Source organism: Cnephaeus nilssonii (assembly GCF_951640355.1).
Source record: "Cnephaeus nilssonii genome assembly, chromosome: 9".
NCBI lineage: Eukaryota > Metazoa > Chordata > Mammalia > Chiroptera > Vespertilionidae > Cnephaeus > Cnephaeus nilssonii.
Genome location: NC_137080.1, coordinates 4,953,622 through 4,966,873, shown reverse-complemented (window position 1 = coordinate 4,966,873; position 13,252 = coordinate 4,953,622). Strand labels below are relative to the sequence as shown.

The 13,252-nt window shown below is 55.2% G+C and overlaps 1 protein-coding gene across 3 annotated transcripts in view; it reads left to right on the top strand.

Annotated features, from left to right (window-relative positions):
- Positions 1-13,252, top strand: part of ZDHHC14 (zDHHC palmitoyltransferase 14) — a 180,549-nt gene that overhangs the window by 157,085 nt on the left and 10,212 nt on the right. For all 3 annotated transcript variants that reach the window (XM_079781067.1, XM_079781065.1, XM_079781066.1), the window contains 4 exons: positions 3,734-3,782; positions 10,358-10,460; positions 11,438-11,547; positions 12,488-12,590. In XM_079781067.1, the coding sequence (XP_079637193.1) occupies positions 3,734-3,782; positions 10,358-10,460; positions 11,438-11,547; positions 12,488-12,590 (365 nt within the window). The remainder of the gene's footprint in view (positions 1-3,733; positions 3,783-10,357; positions 10,461-11,437; positions 11,548-12,487; positions 12,591-13,252) is intronic.

Here is a 13,252-nt window from a genome sequence, read left to right as displayed (position 1 = left end):
CATTGGTTCAGACCTCCCCACGCGGCCTGGGGGGGATGCCAGCATGGCTCTGCAATTTTCAGTCGGATAATGGCAAAAGCAGCCGGGATCCTATCTGTGTTAATAGCCCAAAGAATCCGAGAGAAGACGCGATTGCGTACACACCTGTGGAGAAGTAATGTGCTGCTCCAGCACATTTTCTATGACACTACAAAACAGTGTTTAAACTTTACGTATTTTGTTAATCCTCCTCTGAGAATATTTTTTCCATTGATTTTTAGATATAGTGGAAGGGAGGGGGAGAGGCAGAGAGAGAGAGAAACATCTGTGTGAGAGAGACACATCGATTGGTTGCCCCCTAAGGGCCCTGGATAGAGCCTGCAGCCGAGGTACGTGCCCTTGACCAGAATCAAACCCAGGACCCTTCAGTCCATGGGCCAACACTCCAACCACTAAGCCAAACCAGCTAAGGCTAAACATTACATTTTTCTGTCATCTTTAGCAGCTTCAAAATGCTTTCCTATACTGGTATATATGATCACATTATATGTATGGCCTTGCCCTTACTAGGTGTACCGGTTAATAATGTGGATTTTTTTTAATAGATGGAGTTACACATATGTTGATATAGATGCGATTTGATATGTATGCTATTTTGTTGTATTGACAGCAAGTTCCAAAACTTCATATGTCAAATTTTTGAAGGTGTTAACATCGTAGATATTTTTACGCTTAAAAATATTGAATTTCGTGCCCCCAAAAAAGAGCATTTGCAGGAAGTTTTAATTCATTACTTTATTTTGAAGAAAAAGTTATCGTATACTTTGGGGAGCTTATGGTGAACATGCTCCATCTCAAGATCTTGTGAACACTGGTTTAAACGCTTTAAAAGTGATGATTTCGATGAGAAAGACAAAGACCGTCCAGGTCAACCGAAAAAGTTTGAAGACCAACAATGACAAGCATTATTGGATGAAGATGCGTGTCAAACTCAAAAACAACTTGCAGAAAGATTAAACGTTGCTCAGTAAACAATTTCCGATCATTTACAAGCTGTGGGAAAGACTTTAAAGGAAGGAAAATGGGTGCCACATCAACTGAACGAAAGACACATGGAAAACCGAAAAGTCATCAGTAAAATGTTGTTTCAACAGCATGAAAGAAAGTATTTTTTGCATCAAATTGTGACTGGCGAAAAGTGGCTGCATTGTGGGAGTTACAGGCAGCGTTGAGAATCCCAAATGTACAAAATCATGGGTTGATCCAGGTCAACAATCAACATCAACTGCAAGGCCAAATCACTTTGGAAAGAAGACAATGCTCTGCGTTTGGTGGGATCAGGAAGGTGTGGTGTATTATGAGCTTCTAAAACCAGGTGAAACCGTTAATACTGATTGCTACCAAAAACAAATAATCAATTTGAACCATGCTTTGATCGTGAAAGGACCAGAATGTGCCAGAAGACATGGCAAAGTAATTTTGCTTCATGATAACGCACCATCACACACTTCAAAACCAGTTAAAGACACGTTAAAAGATCTTGCCTGGGAAGTATTAACCCACCTGCTGTATTCACTAGAACTTGCTGAGCAGCACTTCAAAATGTACGAAGAAGTGGAAAAGTGGGTCTCTGAATGGTTTGCCTCAAAACAAGAAAAGTTCTATTGGGACGGCATCCACAAATTTCCTGAAAGATGGGGGAAATGTATAGCTAGCGATGGACATTACTTTGAATAAAGCACTTTTGATGTTTCTCTTGAAATTATCGTGTTTTCTTTGATTAAAAAATCCGCCATTATTAACTGGTACCCCTAGTACATTCTGGATAATAAGGGCCCGTTTTTATTTGCTCAGCCACATATACAAGTTCTGGGAACACACACACACACACACACACACACACACACACACACACACACGCACGGAGGCCCCCGCCTGATCACAGCAGGTTGTGATGTACATTTCACTGTCACCTCCTTTACACTTCACTCACCTGAGCTCAGAAAACAGGTTTGCTGCGGCTTTATGCTTGTGCATTGTTAATCCAGTCTCCACACAAAACGCATTTGGATCGGATCTGTCCACAAGTTACCCGAATGTATTGTACAAACGCAAATAATGATTTTCCTCTCCTCTTGCTCTGCACCCCAACACCCCCTCCACACCCCCCATTTGGCTTGATCTTAGTCCCCATGACCGCCTAAGATTGCAGCTGGGGAGCTGTCACCCGAGTTCTCCCTGCCAGGTCGTGGGGGACGGGGCTGGGAGGGTACAGTGGGGTGAGGATCTGTTACTGCAGATCCCTGTCAAGGCGAGGTCTGGAATTCTCACAGAAGAAGGAGAGTTTGGGAAAGCGATACAAGTCCGGTCCCTGAGGGACAGAGAAATCATTGCTTTGGGTCGCGTCTTGCCTCAAGGTTGTGTTTGCTCGAAGACCTGCCACTCCCCCTGCTGGTTTCGCCCTATGGCCCTAGCAGGGATGGAAGAGGGAGCCCTAAGCTTTCCTTGTTAGCTCTCCCACGGGCTGGCATCCTAGTTCACGAGGCACATCCTCGTGCCTCTGCTGTGGCCAGTGGGCGCAGAGAGGAGGGGAGGACGCACAGAGGAGGGGAGGACGCAGAGAGGAGGGGAGGACGCACAGGGGAGGGGAGGACGCACAGAGGAGGGGAGGACGCAGAGAGGAGGGGAGGACGCAGAGAGGAGGGGAGGACGCACAGAGGAGGGGCGGACGCAGAGAGGAGGGGAGGACGCAGAGAGGAGGGGAGGACGCACAGAGGAGGGGAGGAAGCAGAGAGGAGGGGAGGACGCACAGAGGAGGGGAGGACGCACAGAGGAGGGGAGGACGCACAGAGGGAATGGGGACTCGAGGAAGAATGTGGAGCCATCCACTCACAGCCTTCCCATCGCTGGACAGGTTTCCATGCACACAGTGCGTGTAACTCCCACGCTGCAGCCACGCCAGCGCCGTGTGCCGCGGGAATGCACTAGGACCATCCTGTTCCTATCAGCCCTCCCTGGTCATCTCATCGCTGGCCGGGCCACACCAGGTCCCCAAACACAGGGCTCTGCGTAGCACATCAGGGACCGCATCACCCCACAATGGGACATCCACAGTTCCTCCCATGGGCTGTGAGTCGCAGAAACCACAATGTCAACCCGTAAACTAAAGATCGCCTCTCGTCAGATGCATCTTCACTCAAGCCCTTAAGTGTTTTCTGGCATAAAACGTTTTAAACCCACAAGGAGTCAGCAGTAGACTTCAGCGTGATGCGTGTGTGTCCTCTGGGCAGAGAAAGACGTAATTTCATATGTAGCCTCGTGTCTAGGACCTCCAGGGTCAGAAGCTAACAAACCCTGGGGAAACAGTCTTTCATGAAAGAAGAGGGAAAAACCGCCTGCAGTATTCTGTTTTCCTATTAAGATGAGGGAAACGAAGGAGGCATCAGAACTACAGTTTATGGGAGAGGATGCAGACATCCGTCTGCTTTGACTGAAAAACCATCCTGCAGCTATTGCCTCTCGTTGTGAATCTGCCACTTTCCTGTTGAGGAACATCAGTGGCGTCGCCATCCAGGACCCGGGCCCCGGGGCCGCAGCACACACGCAGTATAGTTATTTCACTGATCCGGAGACACTGATGATCTGATGATTTTCGTGCCGATGAGAGAGCTCCGCATGAGGCTGTTTTTCTGGAGGGGAATGTTTGAATACTGGATGTTGGTCTTCATGCTAAATGTTGGTTTTGTGCCCACAGGTTCACAGCAAACGGGATTCCTCAATGCGATTAAGGACAGTCCCGCCAGATATCCTTTGTGGGTGTGGTGTTGTGTGCGAGGCTGAGGCGCCACGTGTCGGGCCGCCCTCCTCGGTCACCCGCCTCTCCGCCCTGTGCCCGGGCTTGTCTTCTCAGCAATCGTATTCCTTTTTGTCCCGTGAGTCATCGGAGACCTCCCTAACGTTCCCTGGCGTGAGGAGTGGCATCCGAATGCTCCAGCTCGAGGGGCGCATGTCGCCCAGTCTCGGTCGCCGTGCTCTCTAGCGAGAAGCAGGTGTGCGTTCTTGCCCGCCCCCAGGAACCCACATGGATGTGTTACAGCGGGTTGGTCTGGGGAGAAGCGGGGCTGCGAGCTACAGACTGGCTTCGTTCTGATCAGCGGTGGCCCCTACAGAACCTTTATGGGTGTCCCTGTGTGGGCCCGTTCTTGGCTGGCAGCCCCCAGGGGGGAACCCCGTGAGCTTCTGTCTGGGTTCTGTCTGGGGTCAGTTTGGCCTTCCTCTGGGCAGGACAGGTGACCCGTATGTACTTTCAGGAAAGGAACACCTTTCCCAGCCCTGGAGGGACCAAAGATGGTCACTCACGTCGGGTGGGTGCGTCCCACCCTCAGCATATACGGGCATGTCCCATAGTATTTTGAACTTCGTGAAAGGCAGATGTTCACCCATTAGGTTCTTGCGTGGGCTCCCACTCCCCTCGCTGTTCACTGAGGTTTTCCACTCATTGGTGTGGCGCCCGCCAGCCGGCCCCACTGGCCGCTCCATCTGGGCCCAAGCTCTCTCTCGTCTTCAGGTAACCAGGTGGCCTGGACTTGAACTCCCCGTTATTCCCAGGAGTCTTCATCTCGTGGTAGGAACTCTTTTTTTAAAAATATATTTTTTATTGATTTTTTACAGAGAAGAAGAGAGAGGGATAGAGAGCTAGAAACATCTATGAGAGAGAAACATCGATCAGCTGCCTCTTGCACACCCCCTACTGGGGATGTGCCCGCAACCAAGGTGCATGCCCTTGACCGGAATCGAACCTGGGACCCTTGAGTCCACAAGCTGACGCTCTATCCACTGAGCCAAACCGGTTTCAGCAATCGTGGTAGGAACTCTTAAGAAAGGGACTGAGATGTACCCGTCACCTGCCTACATCTCAGTCCGAGGGGGCGGGGGGGAGGGGGGGGGCACGCGGACTGACATCAGTAACAGGGATTCCTCACTGTGGGGGAGGCTGGGGGAGCTCAGCTGCTCCGCTCCCGGGGCCTGTGGGCTGCCTGCTGCTCCACGTGGTTGTCTGGGCACCTGCAGACACGCCCTCCCCGCTGAGCGGCACAGTGTGTGGCTGGGCTTGTTGCTGGGGGCGGGGGGGGGGGGGGGTGCCGTCCACTGCAGACCTCCCCACCCAGGGAGGATCTTATCACCTCACAATCCTGGGATGAGTCGTAAGGAAAGACCGGTGGCAAGTCCTGGACGGGCAACAGCTTTACTTCCTGCTCCATCACAGCTAACTAGGAGGTTCAGGTCATTTCTTTAAACCCTTTGTGTCTCACTTCTTTGCTTTAAGCCTCTAAATTTGTGGCTATTTGTTACAGTAGTCAACCACCACTCTGTACTAGACAGTGCTGCGCCAACAAAACCAACTATTTGGGATATGTGTGAGCATGCTCACATGCGTGGGGGAGTGATCTCCAGGAGGCGCCGGCTGCGGTGGGCAGCTCTGCCAGGCCTCCCGCCAGAGCACAGTCTGCTGCTCTCACGGGCTGGCTGTGCTCGGAATCTGTAGAGGCAAGGGCACTGTGTTCCCCATGAGGGAAGATGCAGGTGTTGCTGATGGAAGGGAGGAAGGAGTGGCGATGTATCGGGGTGGCACGCCGACTTTGCTGCAGAAACTATTCACATGGAAAGTGGGGGGGGGGGGGGGGAGCAGGGCGGGGAGAAATATTCTTATTTGGTCCAGAGCAAAATTTTAGCTTATTTTCTCTCGGAAGATCACTCGCAGTGGAGGTAAAGAGTTTTCCCAGGCCCGGTGTGTGAACACTCACAAAAACCTCAGCCGCTGTCTTTCCAGGGTTGCCACATCGCACTGCTGACCCTCCCCCACAGCCCGATGTCGTCCCCTCGAGGCTGTTTCCTAAGCCGGGCCCCACGTTCAGGAGCCTGGTGGCCTCGACCTGCCCCGAGCGCACGACAGGCCCCTCGGAGCACGTGCCCGGCTGTATGAGCTTCCTGTGGCTGCTGTAACAAAGAGCCACAAGTTGATAAATGTATTACCTCACAGCCCTACAGGTCAGAGTCCAGTGGGCCCGGCTGGGTTCTGCTCCGGGTCCCACGAGGCTGAATTCAAGGTGTTGTCCAACCTGGACTCTTACCTGAAGGCCCGGGGAGCATCGTCTCCAGGCTCACTCGGGGGCTGGCTGAATTCCTGGGGAACAGGACAGGTCCCCGTTTCTTGATGCATTCCCTGGCTCATGACTCCTTTTCTCTGCAAAGCCAGCAACAGCGGATCACGTCCTTCTCGCACCTTGAATCTCTCCTCCCTTCCCTCCTGCCATCGCTCTGACCTCAGCCCGAGCTGCCCTGCTTTTGCCGACGGGCCCTGCCCTCATCATCTGGGTCATCTCCCATCTCAAGGCCCATAACCTACAACCCACCAACTCCCTTTTGACTGGTGGGGAATGTAGTCTCAGGGGCCAGGGACTGGGCATCTTTGGGGAGCCCCTTGCCTGTCTGCCCCTCAGGCCTTCATGCAGCTCACTAGCTGTCCAGTCACTTCTGCGTCTACAACACTGACCTCCCGCCCCTGTTCTGCCCTTTCTATTAATTCAGGAGAGACAGGATGAGAGACAGAAAGGATGGGTAAAAATATATGTTTATACACACAGACATATAAGAAGATAGATAGATAGATAGATAGATAGATAGATAGATAGATGATAGATAGATAGATAGATAGATAGATAATCTTTCCTTCTCTGAGTTCAAGTTGAAAATGGTAACAGGCCCCGTGGAGCCGTGTTGAACCACCCAGTTTACAGGGGTTGTTGTCCTTACAGCTTTGCGCCTGCTGCCTTGGACCCGCTGGTTTTGTGGCATCTCCTGACCCACTGTCAGGCTGGGCTCCTGCCTGGAAAAAGGTGACCTAACGCCGAAGCCAAAATGTCCCCGGGCAGCTCCTCAGCCAACACGAACGAGTCTGACAAAACCACCCATTTCTCTCCCAGAGAAAATGAGAGGCGAGAGCGAGGGTCAGGCAAATGCGACAGCAGAGCCGCCCGTGCCCGCGGGGCGGAGCAGGAGGGTGACGTGGGCGTCGGGCGCCGCTCCCACCCTCCTCTTCCTTACTCTTTCTGGAAGTAGAGGAGGATTTCGGGAATGTGACCATGCTTAAAAGCGAGGGGCAAAGCCCACAAATACTTTATGTGTGTCACTAGCCCCTGTCCCCCGGGCAGTGGTGTGACTGCCCGAGGCCCCGTTCTGGCGGGTGTTGTCCGTTGGGAGTATCTGCTTTGGAGGAGAAGGCCTGTCTGCTGAGTGGAGCCGTTGAGAAGTGTTGAGTTGCGTTGATGCCTCATGGATGCGTATTCCAGAAGAGAATGCTGTAGGTTCTGCCGGCTCGTGATGTGCTTAGAAGAACACGAAGTTGTGCTCATTAGTGAGGATGTCTGTGTGACCAGGAGGGCTGGACCCTCCGGGGCCGCTGGTCAGTGTGTCTTTGTTGGTGGCCTTGGGGAGGTTCTCTCTCCCGGAAGTCTGGGGAGACCACGTTCTCGCTCTGTTTCGCCATGAACTGCTCTGTGAGCTCGGATCAGTGGCTTGAGGACTCTGAGCCTCAGCTTCCGGTCTGTAAAATGAAAGGGTCAGAATAAGCCAGGACATCTTCACGGGGGTCCGTGTGTGTCCGTGGAGCTGCGTCGGGAGTTTCTAAGCCGCCTGAAGTTATAAGAAAAATGTGTTTGTTGTTTGTGTGCATTTTTTCTGAGTTGGCACGTTTCCTCTCATTTCTCTTTTTTTAAAATCAGTAAATTTATACATTTCAGAGAAATTTATATTCTTCTTCTTCTGGCACAGACAGCATCTGGCTGTGGGTCAGGGAGGAGGTGTGTTGTCAGGTGTTGGGCTGCAGTCTGAGGGTGAGTGTGCAGGGCAGGGCTCCTGCAGAGGCCGCAGGTTCAGGATCCTGACAGGGACTCCCCAACAGAGGGGGACGGTGAGCCGGAGCCGCCTGTCCCAGCCAGAACTAAGAGAGGAGCCACACCCAGGGCTCAGATCCTGGCTCTGCTGTTTCTTAAGCAAATTACTTAACTGCTTTCTGCCTCACTTTCCCTCTGCGTCAAGTGGGAATTGTGCTTCTCACTGGGTTGATCTGAGGGTCAAGTGCGTCCCTGTGAAGCCTTGGCCGGCACCTGGCACGTGCCCGTGATGCCAGCCATGGGTGGGAATGGTGGTGATTTCCCTTCAGAGCCCTGTGGGAGGAGCGGCAGCTGTGGGGGACGCTGCAGGGGGCCGGTCTACACCCCACCTTGCATTCGGGTCATTTTGACACCGCAGTGAGCTGATGGGGAGACTGCCTTCTGCTATTTATAAACGTTTCTAAGGCACGAGATACTAATATGGAAAGCTGCATTTTTTGTTGTTGCGCTAAACCTTTAAAATCCCACATCCCCCGGAAAACAATGCCTGCCTGTGGGGCGGTGATTCCGGCGGCTTTGCAAAGGGACGGGATCTGGGCGGCAGCCACCTTCCCTGCGTCCCTCACCTCCGCTAGCACCCGTCTTCCGTGGTTCGCACGTAGGAATGTTGGGCCTATTGGACGTCGCCGTCTGCTGCCCTGGGAGTAAACTTCCGGTGACACGGAGCACTTCTGAGGTCAGCTCGTCACGTGATGTTCAGTGAAAAGTCTTTGCTTCCGTTTTTTATTCTCTCTTTTCCGCCCTGGACCGTTTCTTGGCTGGTTTCATGTGCCCCCTCCTCTTCGATGGGTCTGTCTCTCGGCTTTACCGCCAGCCTCTGCAAATCCATGGCCAGCGTCACCTCCCTGGACACCCAGTGTTCCTGGCTGGCTGCCCCTGCGCCTCCTCGCTGTCCTGGCCTCCCCGCCACCTCTGCGTTCACACCTGGGGGCATGGCTCCCAGCGGGCTGCCTCGTCCGCCTGCCCCTCTTGGGTGGCCGATGAGGTTAGAAGGGGCACCTGCGAGAGTGACCTGTCGGAAGGCAGGTGAGGATGAGACCATCTTTGGTACACAGGCCACTGTCCCTGTGTCCCCAGCTGCACACCAGGCCTCCCACCGTCACCATTTGCCCAGCGGGGTGGCCCTGGGAGAAAGGAAGGGGTTGCCCAGGGAAAAGCAGAAAAACGTGGATGGGGAGGGGTCCACTTCTCTGATCCTCCTCCCCATGCGTGTTCTCCCCCTGTCCATCCATGTTTATCTGCTTTTCCAAAACACCACCTTGGTTTTCCTCTCCTTCCTCTGCGAGGACAGCAGGGCTGCCGGGACATCGTGTGCTGGCAGTCTAGACTCTAGAGGACCCCGGGGGCACTCTCCCCAAGAGGTCCTCCTGACTCGGTGCTGCTTCTCTGTGAGCTCGCAGCTTTGAGGTTCAGACCTTGGAGAAGGAAGCGCCGTCCACCTCTCCAGGAGCAGCCCCATGCGTGTGCTGACCGTCAGCAGGCAGGACCCCTCCTTTCTCCTGTTCCCCGTGCAGCCCCGTCCCCGGCGGGCACGCATTCACTGTGACGTGGCAGATCATGGCGCAGACGGAAACTCCCAGGCCTATGAGAATTTTTTTTCCCCCGAGAAACATCCGTATCTTGTAAATAGAATTTTATAAACATTTGTGGGGCGGGAAAATCCTCTCGTCTTTTCACGTTGCCCCGCCCTTGGCGGATGATCCGTTCTGTTGAGGAACGCAGCCTTCTCCTGCTCTGGCAGTACCATCTGCGGATCTGTCCGTCCCCCAGCATCGGTGAGCCTCCAGGGTTCTCCGCCTTCTGTGTCAGGGCTGGCTCAGGGGCGGGGAAAGCGTCCCGAAATCAAATGACCCGCACCCCGAGCCAGTCTGCAAAATGCCCCCACTGGTTGAGAGCCCACGGGCAGATGGGAGCCGGCAGCACCCCGGTGTGGGAGGGCTGCCCAGGGAGAGAGCACCGCACCGCCACCCACCGTCAGCCCGCGCCCAGTCCCCGCAGCCTCGCCCTCAGGCTGGGGGAGACGCCTGTTGGCACCACAGCCCTCAGCACCCAGGAGCCAGGAGAGTCTGTGCTTGAAGTGGTCAGTCACTCCCATCGAAGGCGGGGCCGTGCCAGCTCCAGCGCTGGCTTCCCGGGGTAGCTGCCGGTGGCTGCTCAGTGTGAGTCACCGGAAAAGGCGAGGAGGTCACAGTCCAAGGCCCGAGATGAAGCCAGCAGGGAGCCCCTCCATCGCTGACTGTGCAGGTGGCGGGAGAACGCGGGGAGGGCCTGTCCCAGGTGCCCCTCCAGGTGGTAGCTCACCATGGGAGGCTGGATAGACGCAGAGGCCTAAGGGAGTGTCTGTGGTGTCCCGTCCACGCCTCCAGCCATCGCAGCCCCGGGCACGGCGAGAGCTCCTCCCCAGTTGCCGTCCTTGACTCGGTCACCGTGCTGGAGGCCGTGGTGTGCTTCTTCTCCGTCTGGTCCATCGTCGGGCTCCTGGGCTTCCACACGTATCTCATCAGCTCCAACCAGACGACCAACGAAGACGTGAGTTCCCAGCGTGGGGCTGGGCTGTGCTTTGTGTTCGGGAACCGAGGGGGGCGCGGGGAGGGAAAGAAGAGGTTAGGAGCCAGGGTCTTCCGTACACCCCGCTCCAGACGGGGCCTTTCTGCCGGAAGTCCCCACGTTGTCTGACATGGCAGTCCCCTAGGTGCTAAGATCAGCCAGGTGACCCCCACTCCGAGCCCTGCGGCGGACGCTCTGGCCCCTTCCTCTCCAGTGGTCATGTGAGCACCTCGCCACCAAGCCCCACGGAGAGGGGGCAGGGGGCATCTCGGGTGAACGTGGAGTCTGCCTCCTAGTTAACGTCTCCACGTCAGCTTCGGGGATTGGCCAGGCCCAAAGTTTAACCTTTGCGCAGGGTTACCTGCCTGTACGTCATGCGGATGGAGAGGGGGCATCAAAACAAGAAACGTTCTGCTGGAAAACGTTTCTTCATTCTCCTCGTTGCTCTAAGTATCAGTCCATGTCTCCGAATCGCTCCGCTTGCCGTAGAGGCTGGAGAAAACCAGCACCGATGAGATGCAAGAATATGAACAGTGACTTACATTTGGTGACTGTGACTGTTAGGATCTGCACAGTTACGTTGGCCACACCCGAGGCCAAATTCAGACGGGCTCTACCCTGGCAGTCGGGCCACGTTACCCTCCCGCCGCCGTCACTTAGGGCCTGTTTCGGCACTGAGTGGGAGAGTGAAAGAATCTCGTGGCTCATGCGAGCCGGCCTCTGGTGCCATGTAGTAGCAATAAGAGCTCGTCCCCAGAGAATGCTTTCTCCCTAATCTGACCCGCTGCTTGGGGGTATTTCCAAGTTGGGCATAAATGCCAGTTTTCCTGGAGAGCAGCATCTCCATCTCCTGCGGAAGGCGTGCGTAAAGACGATTTCATTCCCACGGACTTCTCGTGGTCCAGTTCGCTCAAACGGGCATTGGCGTGAAGGATGCTGTTCCTGTCTTCTTCTTCCAGATTAAAGGGTCCTGGTCAAATAAAAGAGGTAAAGAAAATTACAACCCCTACAGCCACGGAAACATCTTCACCAACTGCTGTGTGGCCCTGTGTGGGCCCGTTTCTCCAAGGTGAGGTTCAGAAAGCAGGGTGCTCCTCCCCAGACTCCGGAAGACACACGCCCTAGCACACGCCCTAGCACACACCCTAGAACACGCCTTAGCACACACCCTAGAACACGCCTTAGCACACACCCTAGAACATGCCTTAGCACACACCCTAGAACACGCCCTAGCACACTCCTTAGCACACGCCCTAGCACACGCCCTAGCACACACCCTAGAACACACCCTAGCACACGCCTGAGCACACGCCCTAGCACACCCCTTCGCTGAGGGAGCACAGGCCCCACTGGGAAGAGGTGTGGCTGCTGCGGGTGGATCAGGTCACACCGTCCGATGGTGCCACGGGCACGGCCTCAGTGAAGCAGAGACCATAGAGATCTGGCTGCTGTTGTGTTGCACTTGACACCTTCTTGGTTCTTCCAGTGAATCTGTGTCAAGTTTGGGGGAAATCCCTAAGGATCAAATAGGGAAACTGAGGCATGTGACCTCATGAATTATTGTTGTGCGTCAGTGGGGAGCAGGGAGCTGTCGTTAGCACAGCAAGGGACCCAGGACCCCATGCAGGAAGCAGTTAGAAAACCTGTGGAAATGAGTTAAGGCTGAGTTGTGTAGAATGTCAATGCCAAAATAGTTGGGAGGCAGATGTGTGCGGCCTGACTCGGTGGCGATTGTGGTGATGATACGACAATGATGTTGACAGTGGCAGTAGCCGTGTGCCCAGGATCGTGCACTGCAATTGCCTCTAAGACATTCTTACACGGTATGACAATGTGTTCATGAGAGGGGTGTGTTTTCCCGTTTCCCAGCGACAGCTGCAGACCCACATTCAGCTCCCTGCACAGAAAGAGGGGACCCCACCCCCCCAAGTAGAAATAAACAGTGTTGATGGCGTCTTCGGCTTCCTACTCACTCTCCTTCTCCTGTTCTGCTTTGTTCTCTCTCGTAGCCTCATTGACAGAAGAGGGTATGTCCAGCCTGACACGCCTCAGCCAGCTGCGCCCTCCAACGGGCTGGCCACGTACGGGGCCACCGCCTCGCAGAGCGACATGGTAGGAGCTGCCTTCAGGGCGACACTCCCTGGGAAGGCTTCTCTTCCGCTTCTGTGCTTACTAACCCAGTTACACCAGGCACCCCTAGACCAGGCACCCCTAGACCAGGCGCCCTAGACCAGGCACCCCTAGACCAGGCACCCCTAGACCAGGCGCCCCTAGACCAGGCGCCCCTAGACCAGGCGCACCTAGACCAGGCACCCCTAGACCTGGGGCCCTTAGACCTGGGGCCCCTAGACCAGGCGCCCCTAGACCAGGCACCTCTAGACCAGGCGCCCCTAGACCAGGCACCTCTAGACCAGGCAGCCCTAGACCAGGCACCCCTAGACCTGGGGCTCCTAGACCAGGCACCCCTAGACCTGGGGCTCCTAGACCAGGCGCCCCTAGACCAGGCGCCCCTAGACCAGGCGCCCCTAGACCAGGCAGCCCTAGACCAGGCGCCCCTAGACCAGGCGCCCCTAGACCAGGCGCCCCTAGACCAGGCGCCCCTAGACCAGGCACTCCTAGACCAGGCGCCCCTAGACCAGGCAGCCCTAGACCTGGGGCTCCTAGACCAGGCAGCCCTAGACCTGGGGCTCCTAGACCGGGCGCACCTTCAAAGCTTCCCGGACACCAGGGACTGGGAGGCTCGGGCGAGGGGAAGGGGGTTGTGGCCGCCGAGT